An 18,027-nucleotide genomic window follows, 5' to 3' on the forward strand; every position below is an offset into this window, starting at 1 on the left:
GCCTGAAGGTACAATTTTCATCTGTACAAACAATTGTATGCAAGTATAAACACCATGGGACCATGCAGCCATCATACCGCTCAGGAAGGAGATGCATTCTGTCCCCTAGAGATGAACGTAGTTTGGTTCGAAAAGTGCAAATCAATCCCAAAACAACAGCAATGGACCTTGTGAAGATGCTGGAGGCAACGGGTAGACAAGTATCTATATTCACAGTAAAAAATTGTCCTATATCAACATAACCTGAAAGGCTGCTCAGCAAGGAAGATGCCACTGCTCCAAAACCACAATAAAAAAGCCTGACTAAAGTTTGTAAGTGCACACTGTTGGATGTGCTCGCCGGCAGTAGTGGAGCGGCTCCCAGACCTAGAGAGTTTCGTATATCGGCAATCATTTTATTGACTAGTCTAAAATTTCATAAAGCTGAGATGATATTATTCTTAGCACTACTACTACTGCTATTATTGTTTTTATTATTATTACTGCTACCACTACTAAAATATTATTGTTATTATTATTACTAGTATTATACTACTACTACAACTATTATTATTATTATAACTGATTGTTCCATCTAAGTTTAAATCTATATCTTTCTTTTTCTCTCTCTCAAAAAAAATGTTTGCAAGTGCACATGGGGGAAAAGGTCTGATGAAACAAAAATGGAACTGTTTGGCCATAATGACCATTGTGATGTTTGGAGGAAAAAGGTTTATGCTTGCAAGCCGAAGAAAACCATCCCAACCGTGAAGCATAATTTTGTGGGGTGCTTTGCTGCAGGAGGGACTGGTGCACTTCACAAAATAGATGGCATCATGAGGATGGAAAATTATGTGGATATATTGAAGCAAAATCTCAAGATATCAGATAGGAAGTTAACTCTGTCGCAAATGCATCTTCCAAATGGACAATGACCCCAAGAATACCTCCAATGTTGTGGCAAAATGGCTTAAGGACAACAAAGTCAAGTTATTGGAGTGGCCATCACAAAGCCCTGACCTCAATCTGATCTGGGCAGAACTGAAAATGCGTGTGTGAGCAAGAAGGCCTGCTAACCTGATTTGGTTACACCAGTTCTGTCTGGAGGAATGGGCCAAAATTCCAGCAACTTAATTTAAGAAGCTTGCGGAAGGTTAACCATAACATTTGACCCAAGTTAAACAATTTAAAGGCAATTCTGCCAAATACAAACAAAGTGTATGTTAACTTCTTACACACTGGAAATGTAAACGAAAGAAATAAAAGCTGAAATAAATGATTCTCTCTACTACATTTTACATTCTTAAAATACAACTGTGATCCTAACTGACCTAAGACAGTGAATGTTTTCTTCGATTACATGTCAGGAATTGTGAAAAACATTTATCTGACTAAACAGGGCCCAGTGCTTCAGATTTTGACTGGCCCTGCCAAAATGTTCACTGGCCCCAACACAAAAATGATAAATAGCTGCTTTTACCATCGTAAAAATTTGTCCGAAGATAATTATTTTTTACATTTATAATGTTTTTAAGACAATGTCCCCCCAAACTCAATTACATTTATAATTTGCAAGATATGATTTATGCCTTATTTAATCCCATATAAGCACTTTACAGATATAAATTCATAAATACATCATATTAACCTCAGCCGTCCAGCCATTTACACATGAGTTTTTAAGCGAAGAGTTCAGTGGAGGAGATTATGTGTTTTCGGTCACCCGTTTAGTCATGATGTCATGCAACTTTTGGCCATGTGTAGTGTATTCACACACAGGATCAAAGATTTAATCACTGATTTAAAGATGTAACTATTGGCTGAATGTAATAAATATATGATTCCCTGAGAAAAGACTTCCAAATCGGTTGTGACGTGTAATATACATTAGGGGGATATTGGGCCTAATCTGTGAATGAATAATGTGTATATAACATGAAATCAGACAACCTAAAGACCAAAACAGCCTGATTCACAAAGCACAAAAACAGAAATACCTGTACAGTCCAGAAATGAGAAATATAACTGGTGTTTCACGAGGATGATATGAAGTAGACTGTTTTGAATATTCATCTTCATCCTGCAGCTAAACAGCTCTGATAAAAAAAATACCCTAATAGTCATAGTGATCTTGCTTCTTTTCATATCAAATGCCATTATCATGTCGAATTAATGACTATGTTTTGAAACATTACCTACCTGCTGCTAAGACACATGGAAAAGAGCGAGGACAGTGCTAGGAGAGTGAACTCGGTATCTGTGCGATCTTATGCATTTGTGCATCTTTGCGAGCTAAATAGAATTGCGCTCACTCCTTGGTAGAATACTTAGTTCGCTCAGTGTAATTGTTGTGTTGATTTCTTCCACTAATGTTATAAATGCAGCACTGGCCCGATCGGGCAAGTGACCGTTCTAGCAACTGTCCCGAATCTGTTTCACACTGGCCCCGGGCCACCGGGAATTCCTTATTGTCGAGCCCTGCTAAAGTGTATGCAAACTTCTGACTTCAACTGTATGTTGGTGTGTCCCCTGCTATTTATCACTGACAGGGCATCATGAGTCATCACGCTTGGCCTGACCCTTGGAGGGATTTTCAGGATCCTGATATTGTCTTTTTTTTTTTTTACTCTACTCTCTACAAAGGGGCTGGTAGACCACTAACTGCCAGGGTATGGGAAACACAATAGGTCCAGGCAGGCGGAAAACTGAACCACTATCCCAGATCTCTAGACTTGGGGTTATGCCGCAAGGTTCACATTAACAATGAATTCTGTTATACTCTCACAACCAATTATATTTGTGCAGATGGACACTAGGCTTCTCAGTAGTGCTTTGTCACAGTGGTAGACTAGATAGAAGAGGCTGAATGCATTTAATGAACAGTCTTCAAATGTATTTTCCCATTTATTTTCATACATTCCCACTTTTCAGGTCTTACTGTTGTTTTTAATAAGATACAGTGACTGCACCTGCAAATACATTGCTGTTGAAAGATCTGAAGAAGTCCATCACTGTGAGAATGTAGTCTAACTGCATAACATTAAAATATTGTCACGGTGAAAATGATGAATCCAAAGGCAGAGATGACAGAAATAACAGTCTTTAATGAAGTACTAACAAACAAAGGCAGTCTCTCGTTAAAGCACAGAGAACTGGATATAGTAACTTAAAGAGAAGGGCAGACTCCTGTCACGATGAGTAAGCAGATTAGGACTCCCTTGGGGCACACTAGGTGAACAGGAGAAGAGGTCTCAGTCAGGGAGAGAGAACCGAACAGGTTCACATGCAGCAGCAACAGCAGGGCACGGAAAATACTACGAATCAAGACTGATGCAGAAAAACAGGACAAGACAGGGTAAGCACTGAATTGTACAGACATGAAGGTCGCAGAAGACGTAACGTGTGACATGCAACAATAATCCGACAAAGAATCAACCAAAACAGACACCAGATAAAGGGTGCTCACTTAAGGGAAAAGTAGAAACAGGTGCCAAAGCAAATCAGCGCGAGCGCTGATTGCGATGACTAACAGGTGCCGGTAGAGAGAGAAGCCTGCAGAACGAAGCAGAAGAGAGAAAGAGTGTGTGTGTGGGTGTGTCTGCGTGCGTGTGCGAGCGTGTGCGTGCGAGTGTGTGAGTGACTCAAAAAGGGAAGAAAAACCTGACTCATGACAGTACCCCTCCCTCAACGAGCCTCTAGGCGTCGAGGAAAGGCCTGGCGGACCGGTAGAAGTCATCGATCAGCGAGCGGTCCAGGATGTCCCGGGCTGGAATCCACCGTCTCTCCTCAGGACCATACCCCTCCCAGTCCACCAAAAACTGGTGACCACGCCCCCGAGGACGAACGTCGAGGAGCCTGCGGACTCTGTAGATAGAGGCCCCCTCATCAATGGGAGGAGGGGGAAGAGAGGGGCGGGCGGGCGCACGAATAACGGGTTTAATGCGAGAGACATGAAAGACCGGATGGATGCGACGCATCTGACCGGACAGTCTAAGCCTAACAGCGACTGGACTAATGACCTTTACAATGGTAAAGGGCCCAATAAAACGGGGCATGAGCTTACGAGACGTCTCTTGAATGGGTAAATTGCGGGTGGATAACCACACCTTCTGACCGCAGACATATCTGGGAGGTCTAACTCTGCGGCGATTGGCGGCTCGACGTGTACGGTCCCTAGTCTGACATAAGGTAGATCTCACCCTCCTCCAAGTACGTCTACACCTCTGAATGAAAGCTTCGACCGACGGAACAGAGGCCTGAGGCTCCTGCGAAGAGAAAACAGGCGGTTGGTAACCGAGGAAACCCTCAAATGGAGATAACCCAGTGGCGGACGATGGAAGAGAATTATGGGCATATTCGGCCTAGGGTAACTGATCGCACCATGACACGGGATTCTGAGAGGTGAGACTACGCAACATGCGACCAAGAATCTGATTGGTCCTTTCGGCTTGCCCATTGGTCTGTGGATGGAATCCCGTCGACAGACTGGGGGAAGCCCCTATCTGGCGACAGAATTCCCTCCAGAACTGAGAGGTGAATTGAGGGCCTCTGTCAGACACAACGTCCGAAGGAAGACCATGGATCTTGAATACGTGAGCCACCATAATCTGGGCGGTCTCCTGAGCCGACGGTAACTTAGGGAGCGGAATAAAATGTGCAGCCTTGGAGAAACGGTCCACGACTGTGAGGATGACCGTATTACCAGCCGAAAGGGGAAGCCCGGTAACAAAATCCAACGCAATATGAGACCAGGGACGCGAAGGAATGGGAAGAGGTCTGAGAAGACCCGCTGGAGGATTGTTGCTAGACTTGGTCTGAGCGCAGATAGAACAAGCAGCAACAAAACACCGAATATCGCGCTCACGAGTGGGCCACCAAAATCTCTGACGGATAACGGCTAGCGTTCCTCTTACCCCGGGGTGCGCGACTAATTTAGAAGAATGACCCCAGCGGAGGACCGTCGAACGAATGGCCTCGGGTACATACAAAGTTCACTCAGGGGCGCGGGGTGGTCTCGTAGTGTGCGAAAGAGCACGCCTAACTGCTTGTTCCACTCCCCAGACGGCTGCCCCGACCACACAGCGCTGAGGTAAAACCATCTCATTGGTCGAGGCACCCTCTGACGAGTCGAACTGTCGAGAAAGAGCATCTGGTTTGAGGTTCTTGGAACCGGGTCTAAAGTAAATAGAAAAGTCAAAGCGATCAAAAAATAATGCCCAACGGGCCTGACACGCGTTAAGACGTCTAGCAGAGCGAATATACTCCAGATTGCGATGATCCGTCCAGACAATGAATGGTACTCTGGCTCCTTCAAGCCAGTGTCGCCACTCACCAAGCGCCAGACGGATCGCCAGGAGTTCTCGGTTACCAACGTCGTAGTTGAGCTCGCTGGCGAAAAGACGGTGGGAGTAAACGCAGCGCGGATGAACCTTGTCATCCTGGGAAGAGCGTTGCGACAAGACGGCTCCTACCCCAATGTCGGAGGCATCGACCTCAACGATAAACTGACGTTCAGGATCAGGAGTGATCAGGATGGGCGTGGAGGTAAAGAGCCTCTTTAGACGGTCAAACGCATCCTGAGCCCCCTCTGACCAAGCAAACTTGGTCTTGGACGAGGTGAGAGCAGTAAGGGGGGCGGCAACCTGGCTAAAGCTTCGAATAAAGCGCCGGTAAAAATTAGCAAACCCCAGAAATCGTTGGAGGGAGACTCGAGAGTCAGGGACAGCCCAATCGAGAACTGCTCGAACCTTGTCAGGGTCCATACTAATCCCCTCCGCCGAAACAACCGAACCGAGAAAAGTAACCGATCGGGCGTGAAACGCGCATTTCTCAGCCTTAACAAAAAGGCGATTCTCTAACAAACGCTGCAGGACACAGCGAACGTGTTGAACGTGTACCTGGAGAGATGGTGAGAAAATTAAAATGTCATCCAAGTAAGCGAAAACAAAAGCGTTAAGCATGTCTCTCAAGACATCGTTTACTAAGGCTTGAAAAACAGCGGAGCGTTGACCAGACCGAAAGGTAAAACCCGATATTCAAAGTGCCCGACAGGAGTGTTGAACGCGGTCTTCCACTCGTCTCCCTCCTTGATACGCACCAAATGGTAAGCGTTAGCTAAGTCTAACTTAGTAAATATCTTGGCGCCCTGTAGGATCTCAAAAGCAGACGACATAAGAGGCAAGGGATAACGGTTCTTGACTGTTATGTCGTTCAGCCCTCGATAGTCGATACAAGGACGCAAAGACCCATCCTTCTTTACAAAGAAAAACCCGGCACCGGCGGGAGACGAAGAAGGAACAATGATCCCCGCGTCGAGAGACTCAGTGAGATACTTCTCCAGAGCCTCCCGTTCGGGCGCTGAAAGAGAGTACAGTCTACCGCGAGGAGGCATGGTGTCAGGTAGGAGTTCGATAGAGCAGTCGTACGGACGGTGAGGCGGTAAAGAAACCGCCCGGGAACGACTGAAAACCGCCTGCAGATCATGGTACTCCTCCGGGACTCCAGACAAATCCTCAGGCTCTTCCTGAAACACAGAAACAGAAGACACAGGGGAGACCGCAGATACCAGACAATTAACATGACAAGATAAATTCCATGAATGAATAGACCCCTTAACCCAGTCAATGAGGGATTATGTAGAAAAAGCCAGGGATGTCCCAAAACAAAGGGGGTAAAGGGAGACTGAAAAACATAAAAAGAAATTGTCTCTTGATGATTGCCGGAAACAGTGAGACTAACCGGACTGGTGACACGACGGACTGAAGTGAGTTCTCTGCCATCCAGGGCAAAGACAGAGGCAGTCTCAGTCAAATCGACCAAGGGAATCTTGTGTTCACAAGCCCACTTCTCATCGATAAAATTGCCCTCAGCACCAGAGTCGATGAGAGCAAGACCAGTAGCAGAGAACCCAGCCCGACGGATAACAGCGGAGATCGTAGTTCGAGACCTGGGTGATGAGGAAATGACAGAAGCGCTCACCAGTACTCCTCCGTCTACTGGCGAGCCCTGGCTTTTAAAATGCAGAATGAAACAAAGTGACCAGCCGTACCACAGTAGAGACAGAGCCGGTTCATTATTCGCCGCTGCCGTTCCTCCGAGGAGATGCGCACGCTCCCAACCTGCATGGGCTCAACATCAGGCTGGTTCTGAACGGGATTAGTAGCCGAAGAAAAACTATCACCTGATGTGGAGAAGGGAGAACGAACACGTCGCCTCTGCTCGAAGCACTTGTCCAGGCGAATGGCCAGATCGATGAGCTGATCAAGCTGAGTTGGCGACCCCCGTGCGTAAATCTCCTCCTTAAGGTCTAAATTCAACCCTTCAAGGAAGCGAGCGATTAGTGCAGGCTCATTCCACTCACAAGTAGCTGCTAGTGTACGGAACTCGATAGCGAAGTCGGCCACAGATCTTCTGCCCTGACGTAGAACAACAAGAAGACGTGAAGCTTCACTGCCGAAGACGGATCTATCGAAGACCTTAATCATCTCATCTTTAAAAGACCCGTACTTGCTACAGCATGCAGATTGTGCAACCCAGACCGACGTTCCCCACTCACGTGCACGTCCCGTGAGGAGAGAGAGAACATATGCAACGCGAGCCCGATCCTCCGCATACGTCTGAGGCTGAAGAGAAAAACAATCTCACATTGAATGAGAAAGGCTCTGCACTCAGTAGGCTCACCAGCATAACAGGATGGATTGTTGATTCGCGGCTCTGGGGGCAGCTGTCGGTGGTGAGATAAGGAGGATTCCTGGTGAAGTAAACGAGCAGACAAATCAGACACTTGAGCTGTAAGACTCCTCCACGGCCTGAAGAGCGCGCCAACTCCTCCTCGTGTCTGCCGAGCATAGTTCCCTGGATCTGGACCGCCGCCCGGACGGGCATCTCCTCTGCTGGATCCATGTGTGGTCGGATTATTCTGTCACGGTGAAAATGATGAATCCAAAGGCAGAGATGACAGAAATAACAGTCTTTAATGAAGTACTAACAAACAAAGGCAGTCTCTCGTTAAAGCACAGAGAACTGGATAAAGTAACTTAAAGAGAAGGGCAGACTCCTGTCACGATGAGTAAGCAGATCAGGACTCCCTTGGGGCAGACTAGGTGAACAGGAGACGAGGTCTCAGTCAGGGAGAGAGAACCGAACAGGTTCACATGCAGCAGCAACAGCAGGGCACGGAAAATACTACGAAGCAAGACTGATGCAGAAAAACAGGACAAGACAGGGTAAGCACTGAATTGTACAGACATGAAGGTCGCAGAAGATGTAACGTGTGACATGCAACAATAATCCGACAAAGAATCAACCAAAACAGACACCAGATAAAGGGTGCTCACTTAAGGGAAAAGTAGAAACAGGTGTCAAAGCAAATCAGCGCGAGCGCTGATTGCGATGACTAACAGGTGCCGGTAGAGAGAGAAGCCTGCAGAACGAAGTGTACATTTGTACATTTATACAAGTGTACATTTGTGCGAGTGTTTTTAAAGTGTTTTGTGAAAAACACAACAGAAACTTACTGTTGGTTAAATACACCCTCCATTGTTGCATGTCACACATGCTCAGCATTCAAAAAATGACAATAGCTGGGTTTCCATCCATGTATTTATGAGCACTGTGGGATATTGCATAGAAACTGTTGGATGTAAACACCAAGATGCAGAAAAAAACTGCTCCAAAATGCACATAAAATACTTATACACTCACTTGAGGTTGATAAATGTTTTATTCGATAAGAATAAATGCTTTGTCAGTGTGCTCTAAACCGCAAGTATTTTATTATTAAAAGACTTACAGTGGCTACAGCTTCTCAGAATGTGACAATTTTGTTCTTTTGAACACATGTGAAGGAAACACGGATTTATTTGCAAATAGTTTTTATGAGTGTAATGTTTTTTCGTATAAATACAATTTACAAATTGGATGGAAACATAGCTAATGTTATAACTTTGTGTCAGTGTTGGGTGTAATGCATTTCTAAGTAATTAATTACTTTAATTAAATGACTTTTTCATTGAAAAAAGTAAAGGACTATTCTTAATTTTCCAGTTATTTTTAATTTAATTGTGTTAAATACTGTAGAGACTATAAAACAATTCTATGTAAAAACAATAGAATGGAAAATAGAATACAAATAGAATTTAAAAATTTAAATTTAACATCTAATATTCAAATTTATGTTTTCTAATTTAATACAGCCCCCTTAAATTCTTTGGCCAGCTCATGAATAATTTATTTGATTATGTATGATTTATTTGAAAGAATTAAAAGAACAGTTTCATGCCTATCCTTATATTTTTCATCTGGTCGAGGTTGATAATGGTTCTAGAAAGTAATAAGTAATGCAATTACTTTTCAGAGTAATTAGTACGGTAATCTAATTACACTCTAGAAGATGTAATTAGTAGTTAGTAATTAATTACTTTTTAGAGTAACTTACCCAACACTGCTTGGTGTAAGTATTCCCGTTTGGGTTAAAGAAACAAAATTACAAATGAATTGTTCACTTCTTTTGTTGCTTTGTCGTGTGGACATTTCATACCAGTTTAATGTCTTGAGGTTGACCGTTTATCTCACCTAGTTCGGGTGCTTTGCTGAGAACAAAAGCATAGGCCCAGAACTTGCTGACTGGTCCGTTGTAGAAGCTCTGATCACACACTGACTGCTTTAGGCCTTTGGTCATCAAGATGTACATCATGTAGCCTCCAGTTCTGACAGCACCAAATATACTAATGGAAGGAGGTACAAAGTAAAACAGTACAAAGGAACTTCCGTCAGTAGAGTCAGACACAGTGAGATTTTGAAATAGTCTGTAATTTGGAGTTATCTGCACATATAAACACTATTAGGATTTCTGCAAGGCATACCAGTACTAATAAGCAATAAGAAAGATGATGCTCTTTTTCGTTGGCTGGGTTTACTAATTAACAGTTTATTACATTATGGACCTGGTTAATTAAAGATCAGATTCCTGTTTATAGGTTTCTAGGACACTAATTTGTAATGACTGGATCATATGAAAAACCTGAAAAGTGAGGAAAAAAAGTCTGTGCCTACCCCTTTTTACACTCACTATAGTATTGATCCCTTTACATTAAAGAATAGGTGACATTGTAAAACTATTTAACATGACTTAGTTGAAATAGTGAGGTGAAAACTCAATAAAGAATCATATGTGCAGGCCTCTTATGTACCATAAATGCAGGTCTTTATAAGGTAACTTGAACAAGGAAGTGACTTGTTTTTCTTACAGTAATGCACGTCATTAAGCTGATAAAACATTATTCAACTGCTAAAACATGTACACAGTATTCACTAAACTAATAAAATTATGTTGTATTATAATATACCATGTAATGTTATTATGACTGGTACATACTGTATGGAAATGAGGTCTCTAGTACTATGCTTTTATCTTACATTGTTATTGACTGGGTTGCATTTACCACATTATGACATTAGAATGTATGCATCATGATGTAAGTCTTTGATATTGCCTGTTGTGTTAAAATATTGCAGATTGTGTTATTAATAACCTACTTCCCAGGGTATCTAGTTTACATATGACTGATTTAAATATATGTATGTTTCTATCCTCCCTCAGCAATGTGTTTAATTAAAGCAAATGTAAGTTTTAACTGTAGGCGGATGATAGATGCATTCCTACAGTTTTGTTGCGAGATAATTTTTTTCGTAGACAATTTGCATGTAAGACCCAGTATTATTTACCTGAAGACTGCAAGTGTCAAAGACCACAGTACCAAAGGTTTCCTCAACTCAAACTTCTCCCTTTGTTTCATTACATGCCGCCCACCCAGTATGCAGGCAGCGTAGAGTGCAGAGAAGAGGAAGGACTTCTTCCTGTAAGGAGCAAAAAAAAAATTTTTGTTAAAAAATATTTTGGTACCTGCTACAAACTATAACATGACCAGCTGCTCACAACGTATTTTAGTCATTCTAAATGATGTAATATAAATGATTCAAATCCATTTTGAAGCTGTAATCCTAAAATATAATGATATATTTATTGAGTCGAGTGGAGGAGAACGCAAATGAGAAAGCATCATGTTATAATCAATTTGCTGTAATACTGTAATACACCCTTTTTCAGTTATGTTGTCTGTCCAGGGTTCTTTCCAAGTGGGGGTGTCTCAGAAACCATAGTTTTTGAGCTCACAATCCTAGTCTAAATACATTTTGCATATTGGTCTAGGATACTGTGAGCTCTATGTAAAACCAATAGGTTTTGATATTTCCTTTTTTCATATCACATTAAATCCTGTCCTCAGAATGTAATCCATTTGGCTCAGCATGTTTCACTGCTTCAAGTGCTGCTGACAAACAATGCATAAATATTTTATTGTATTTCTTCTATCCTAAACTCATCACTTCTCTGTTGCTGTCAGGATATAGGCAAGGAGACAGAGGTAAGTGAATCCAAACACAGCTTTATTCATGGTGGCAAGAGTGCTAGGTGAGTATTTAGTGAGTTCAAGGGCAGATACGGTGAAGATCACTCGGTGCAGGACAGGCAGCAGGTAAGCACACTCTCTTCAGGAATGTAGATACCAGGTAGTCACAATTCATTGATACTAGTCTTCTCTCTTACCGATGCAGTCACTAGCAAGCAGGACTCACTGGAGGATTGGAAGAATACAGGATCACTGGCAATGGGCAATTCGAACAGGAGTCCTGGAGACAACAGAACAAGGACACAGAGGTTAGAGATTTGCAGGTGAGTATACGTTACGTCTAGTAACCAGGATACATCAGAGGCTCAGAAGACAACGGTGAAAGGTCTGTTCCTGTTGGAGGCTTGACGCTGAACTGGGGTTATGGTGAGTGTTTTATAGTGCTTGTTGATGAGGCTGCTGATGGTGAACAGGTGTGTGTGATTAGTAATCCGGAGAAAGTGATCGTTGTGTGGTGGATGGAATCAAGCTTGGTTGATCTCTGACATTACCCCCTCCTCCAGAGTCTGCGCCAGCGGACCTTGGACCCCGACATCGTGGGGGTCTGCCTCGAGGTCGTGGTGCCGGTTTCCCAGGATGCGTATCATGAAACTCGGTGAGTAGATTGGGATCGAGGATATCATTACGAGGTACCCAGCATCTCTCTTCCTGTCCGTAACCCTCCCAATCCACCAGGTTTTCGAGTCGACCACCCCGACGTCGGGAGTCTAATATCTCCTTTACCGTGTAGATGGGCTCGGTTTCAATGGATGGTATCGGGGGGTTGTCTTCAGGGACAGGAATTTGCAGAGGGAACAGGTACAGGTAAATGATGGGGTTTTAGGAGGGAGACGTGAAATGTGGGGTGGATGCGGTACTGAGCAGGCAGGCGAAGTTGGTAGGTGACTGGGTTGACTTGTCTTTCGACGGGGAATGGACCAATGTATTTTGGGCTCAGCTTACGACAGGGTTGCTTTAGACGGATGTCTCAGGTGGAAAGCCATACCAGTTGCCCAGGTTGGTAATTAGGAGCCTGGCGGCGACGGGTATCTGCAAAGTGCTGCTGGCAATTTATAGCTTGCTGGAGATGATGGTGTGCCTGATTCCATACTCTTTCATTGTCTTGGAACCATGTGTTGACCGCGGGTACCTCTGACGGCTCACCAGAACAGGGGAATAGTGGTGGTTGGTAACCCAGAACACACTGAAATGGAGTTAGGTTAGTAGACGCCTGCCGGAGGGAGTTTTGGGCATACTCTGCCCAAATTAAGTATCGTCTCCAGATGTTCTGGTTGGAATGGCAGAATGTACGAAGAAAACGGCTGACATCCTGGATCTTTCGTTCGGTTTGGCCATTTGACTGTGGGTGGTAGCCTGATGTTAAGCTTACTGTTACGTTCAGTAGAGCAAAGAATGCTCGCCACACTCTGGAGATGAACTGGGGCCCTCTGTTGGACACGATATCCTCTGGAATGCCGAAATTACGAAAGACATGCTCCATTAGTAATTCTGCAGTGTCAAAGGCTGTGGGCAGTTTCTTTAGGGGAATTAACTTGCAGGCCTTGGAGAATCGATCAATGGCCACAAGGATGCAGGTATAGCCGTCAGAGGCTGGAAGGTCTGTGACGTAATCTACCCCAATATGGGACCAGGGCCGATGTGGGATGGGCAGTGGTAGTAATTTCCCAGTAGGCAGATGACATGGAACATTAGTCATGGCGCAGAGAGTGCATCCCTGGATAAATGTTGTGATGTCGTGTTGCATGTCTGGCCACCAGTATTTGTGTTGGAGAATCGAGTAAGTCTTACTGATGCCTGGGTGACCTGTCCCAACAGACGAATGGGCGGAGGAGATGAGAGAAATGCGGAAGTCTTCGGGTACATAGATCTTTCCAGCGGGACACTCTGGAGGACCAGGGAAGCGCTGTGATATTTCGAGGAGTTGTTCGTCGAGGTCCCACTGGATGGGGTGAACAAATAATTTCGCTGGCAGGATGGCTTCGGGCTCTTCCTGGGATGCTTTGGGGGCATGGAGACGTGACAAGGCATCTGCTCGAATGTTCTTTGAGCCTGGACGGTAAGATATGTGAAAGTGAAAGCGAGTAAAGAACAGGGCCCATCTAGCTTGACGTGGGTTGAGTCTTTTGGCTTCCTTCAAATATTGGAGGTTTTTGTGGTCCGTGAGGACGATGAACGGGTGCTTGGCCCCCTCCAACCAGTGCATCCACTCTTCTAGGGCAAGTTTAACGGCCAGGAGTTCTCGGTTGCCGATGTCATAGTTGCTCTCAGTGGTGGATAATTTCCGTGAAAAGAACGCACAGGGCATGGGTTTGGAAGAGTGTTCTGAGCACTGAGACAGGATTGCTCCTACCCCAGTAGTAGAAGCATCTACCTCGACGAGGAAGACCTTTTCAGGATCTGGGTGATGGAGCAGGGGCGCACTGGTGAATGCGGTCTTGAGAGACTGAAAGGCGTGTTCAGCATCAGAGTTCCAAGGAAGAGTCTTTGGTTTTCCCTTCAGGAGAGAAGTTAGTGGAGCTGTTAACATACTATAATTATTTATGAACCGTCGGTAGAAATTTGAGAAGCCCAGGAATCTTTGCAGCTCTTTTACCGACTGCGGAGTGGGCCAGGAGGTGATGGCTTTGGTCTTGTGGTCATCCATCTCAACTCCTCGTTCGCTGAGGCGGTAACCCAGGAACTCGACAGTGGTCTGATGGAACATGCATTTTTCTGCCTTCAAGAACAGAGAGATTCTCGGAGTCGTTGGAGTACTAGAGAGACGTGACGTTGGTGTTCTACTGGGTCTTTCGAGTAGATTAGAATGTCGTCGATGTATACTAACACAAAGAGATTCAGGAAGTCTCTGAGCACTTCGTCCATGAAGCTCTGAAAGATGGAAGGAGCGTTTACCAGACCATACGGCATCACAAGGTATTCGTAGTGCCCTGCGGGGGTAATGAATGCTGTCTTCCACTCATCCCCATCTCGTATTCTAATTAGGTTGTATGCACTTCTTAAGTCAAGTTTGGTAAACATTCTGGCTTCTCGAAGTTGTTCGAGGGCAGATGGGACAAGCGGGAGTGGGTAACTGAATTTTACTGTGATCTTATTGAGCGCTCTGTAATCTATGCATGGCCTTAATCCTCCATCTTTCTTGGAGACGAAAAAGAAACTGGCGGCAGCAGGTGAGGTGGATGGTCTGATATACCCCTGGTGTAGAGCCTCCTCGATGTATTTTTGTTGCTGTTTGTTCAGGAATGGACAAGGAGTACACCCGACCCCTTGGAATGGGTTCCCCTGGAATCAAGTCAATAGCACAGTCCCATCGTCAGTGTGGTGGTAACCTGGAAGCTGCAACGGGATTGAACACATCCGCAAAAGAAGAATACACTGGAGGAATAGTCACTGACAGGTTTTCTGTCAGGCTTTCGATGGAAGTTGAAATCACTGAAACCAGTTCTGGGGGCTCGGTGGATGACAGGACTGGGAGTGCAGCGTCAGTCGAAGGGCAGTTGCAACCCCAGTTCAGAATCTTGCCAGATCTCCAATTAATGGTTGGTTGATGGCGGATGAGCCATGGATAACCAATGATTATGTCAGTTTGGCTATTCTCAAGAATGAACAGTTCAAGCGATTCTTGGTGAGCGTTCTCAACACATAATGTAATGGGTGTTACCCGAGATGTTACGTACCCCTTGTTGATAGCTTCGCCAGTTACTGCATGGATGGAGTATGGTTTGGATGTGTTGGATCTCTGAAGCTTGAGTTTCTAGCAGAGACTTCCTGATATGAAATCGCCTGCCGACCCGGAGTCAACGATGGCCGCGACTGAAGTGTGGAAATTTGGAAACTTCAGGGTTACTGATATTGTTAACGGGGTTGATACTGAAGGGTGGTTAAGAACTGAACTTACAAGTAGACGAGGAGGGCGTGATGGGCATGTGCGGAGGAAATGGCCTTCAATCCCAATATAAGCATAATCTTAATTCTCGGCAATTTGCTCAGCTTGAGACAGTCGATGGGTTTCTACTTGCATCTTTTCGACCTCGGTTCTGAGTAGAATTCAGGTGGAACCTGATGAAGTATGGGGCTGTTTGTTGAATGTCTAGATAACAGTTCTGGGATCTTTGGTGCACTCGGAGAGTCTGCTGCATACATTTTTCAAGTCCTAGAGTCTTCCGCCCGGCCTGAGAAGGGCGCTGGCCGGGAGGCGGAGTTGGCAACATAAACCAGAGAGGCGGGTTCTGAGCGCCGTCTTGGCTGTGCAGGATTCATAGCGTGTTGGTCAAGCCTTCTGTCAGGATATAGGCAAGGAGACAGAGGTAAGTGAATCCAAACACAGCTTTATTCAAGGTGGCAAGAGTGCTAGGTGAGTATTTAGTGAGTTCAAGTGCAGATCGGTGAAGATCACTCGGTGCAGGACGGCAGCAGGTAAGCACACTCTCTTCAGGAATGTAGATACCAGGTAGTCACAATTCATTGATACTAGTCTTCTCTCTTACCGATGCAGTCACTAGCAAGCAGGTTCGGAGGACTCACTGGAGGATTGGAAGAATACAGGATCACTGGCAATGGGCAATTCGAACAGGAGTCCTGGAGACAACAGAACGAGGACACAGAGGTTAGAGATTTGCAGGTGAGTATACGTTACGTCTAGTAACCAGGATACATCAGAGGCTCAGAAGACAACGGTGAAAGGTCTGTTCCTGTTGGAGGCTTCACGCTGAACTGGGGTTATGGTGAGTGTTTTATAGTGCTTGTTGATGAGGCTGCTGATGGTGAACAGGTGTGTGTTATTAGTAATCCGGAGAAAGTGATCGTTGTGTGGTGGATGGAATCAAGCTTGGTTGGCATCTGTAGTTGGAGCTTTTCAACATAAACAGTTTATTGGGCTTATTTTGACTGCTTGTGTTGCTTTTAGGACCTCATAATGTCTGGCAATGCTCATAAACTACTAAACAGTGATAGTTCGAAATATCCACAGTGCAACCTAATTCAATTTTTAGGTCATGTTGATCCACCTAAATGTGATTTGCAATCATTATTTAGAATGTTGAAATAACTGACTTTTTACCATTTGGTTTACTGTTGTAGTTATCTGAGATCTATATACGTTTTTATGTATTATATGCACATTAAACACAGTGTACTAACAACACCAACATCAGTTCTGACAACAAATTTTGTTCTTTTTTTATTTTATATAAGTCAACCAGATAGGAGCTTTCAGCTGGCCAACAGTCAGCTGGCATTAGAAGCCAAAACTGTCTCTTTCTGACAACATCATCACTGTGATGATGTGCGTGACTTTTGCTGTCTTTCCAAGTCTCAAAGGTTTCCTCAACTCAAACTTCTGTTGGACAAGGAGCCCCAGATGTTCTGCAGGGTTCTGATCACCCCATTTGACACAAGTATAACAAGAGACAATTCCTTGAAAGTAGTTTTCATTGTATAGGCCTACACTGAGTCAAATTCAAAACATACAATTAGTAGTTCTGAGAGTCTGCATTTATATTTAGCAATCTGTCCAGGTTGTTCCATTTCTTCTCCATGTGAAAGGCATTGTTTGAAGAAAAGAATGGTGTAGGTTTTGAAGGCACACTGAGCATCATTTTATTTTCCTGCCTACTGGATGTGAGAAACACTGACCTCACTCTGTTCAGAACAGCGAGTCCATTCTATGCATACAGCCCCCTCCAACCTTGACTTGTTATTGCATTTTTCTTTGTGTACAAACAGAGGCTTCAGCAGTATGCACATATTTTATAGGACTAATTTATTAGTGTTATCGGAAAATAATGTTGCTGGTTGCTACTGAGTTAGAAACAGTGGCTGAGATTGCTCACTCTAATAGAGACATTTCTTCACTGTGCTATAGCTAACAAAAAGCTTGAGAAACTTAGCCAAGACGTTGCTAATAGTAAACCATTACAAACATCTGTATTTGCATGTCATTATGTATTCTACCAGAACCAAACATTTGATGCAATGAAGAAAATAATTGGCAAGTTGTAATGGAACCAGCAAGGTTATTCATTTCATAGAAGATGGACATTCAGAGACAGATGTGGCACTGAGATGCAATGCATTTGCATAAGGACAAATGTATCTTCTTTTTATTAGCGCCATGTCAAGAGACATGTTTTTGGGAGGACGTCAAATATCTTGCAAGGAGAGTGAATGGCTACGTTCACACCACAGCTGAATGTGGCCCAAATCATCTTTTCTGCTCAAATCAGATTTTTTTGCACGTTTGTTCACATAATATTTTAATATAGCCCATATCAGACACTAGTCTGAACAGCCAACACTTGTGACATGGATGCATATAACAAACACAGATGTGTTCATTATTTTAGTATGTATAATTACTTTATACATTTTTTAAATAGTTATAAGTTGTTTTTTGTTGTTGACCCGAATAGGACACTAATGACTATCAAAAAAAATAAAAATAATACATATATATATATCAGCAAGTGATGGAGGACCAGATGGATAAAGTTATTTTAAATAAAGTCTTTTAAAGTCATATGTTGGAATTTCCTTTCAATTGAAGCTCAAGAATGTAATATTATGAGCAAGACAAAATTAAAAC

At 43.9% G+C, this 18,027-nt stretch overlaps 1 protein-coding gene across 1 annotated transcript in view; it reads right to left on the bottom strand.

Annotated features, from left to right (window-relative positions):
• LOC127659564 (elongation of very long chain fatty acids protein 6) overlaps positions 1-18,027 on the bottom strand; it is a 37,578-nt gene that overhangs the window by 7,810 nt on the left and 11,741 nt on the right. The window contains exons 2-3 of the mRNA XM_052149436.1: positions 10,705-10,836; positions 9,553-9,704 (exon numbers count right to left, since the gene is read on the bottom strand). Coding sequence (XP_052005396.1) covers positions 9,553-9,704; positions 10,705-10,836 — 284 coding nt within the window. The remainder of the gene's footprint in view (positions 1-9,552; positions 9,705-10,704; positions 10,837-18,027) is intronic.

This window comes from Xyrauchen texanus, chromosome 19 (assembly GCF_025860055.1).
Source record: "Xyrauchen texanus isolate HMW12.3.18 chromosome 19, RBS_HiC_50CHRs, whole genome shotgun sequence".
Classification (NCBI taxonomy): domain Eukaryota; kingdom Metazoa; phylum Chordata; class Actinopteri; order Cypriniformes; family Catostomidae; genus Xyrauchen; species Xyrauchen texanus.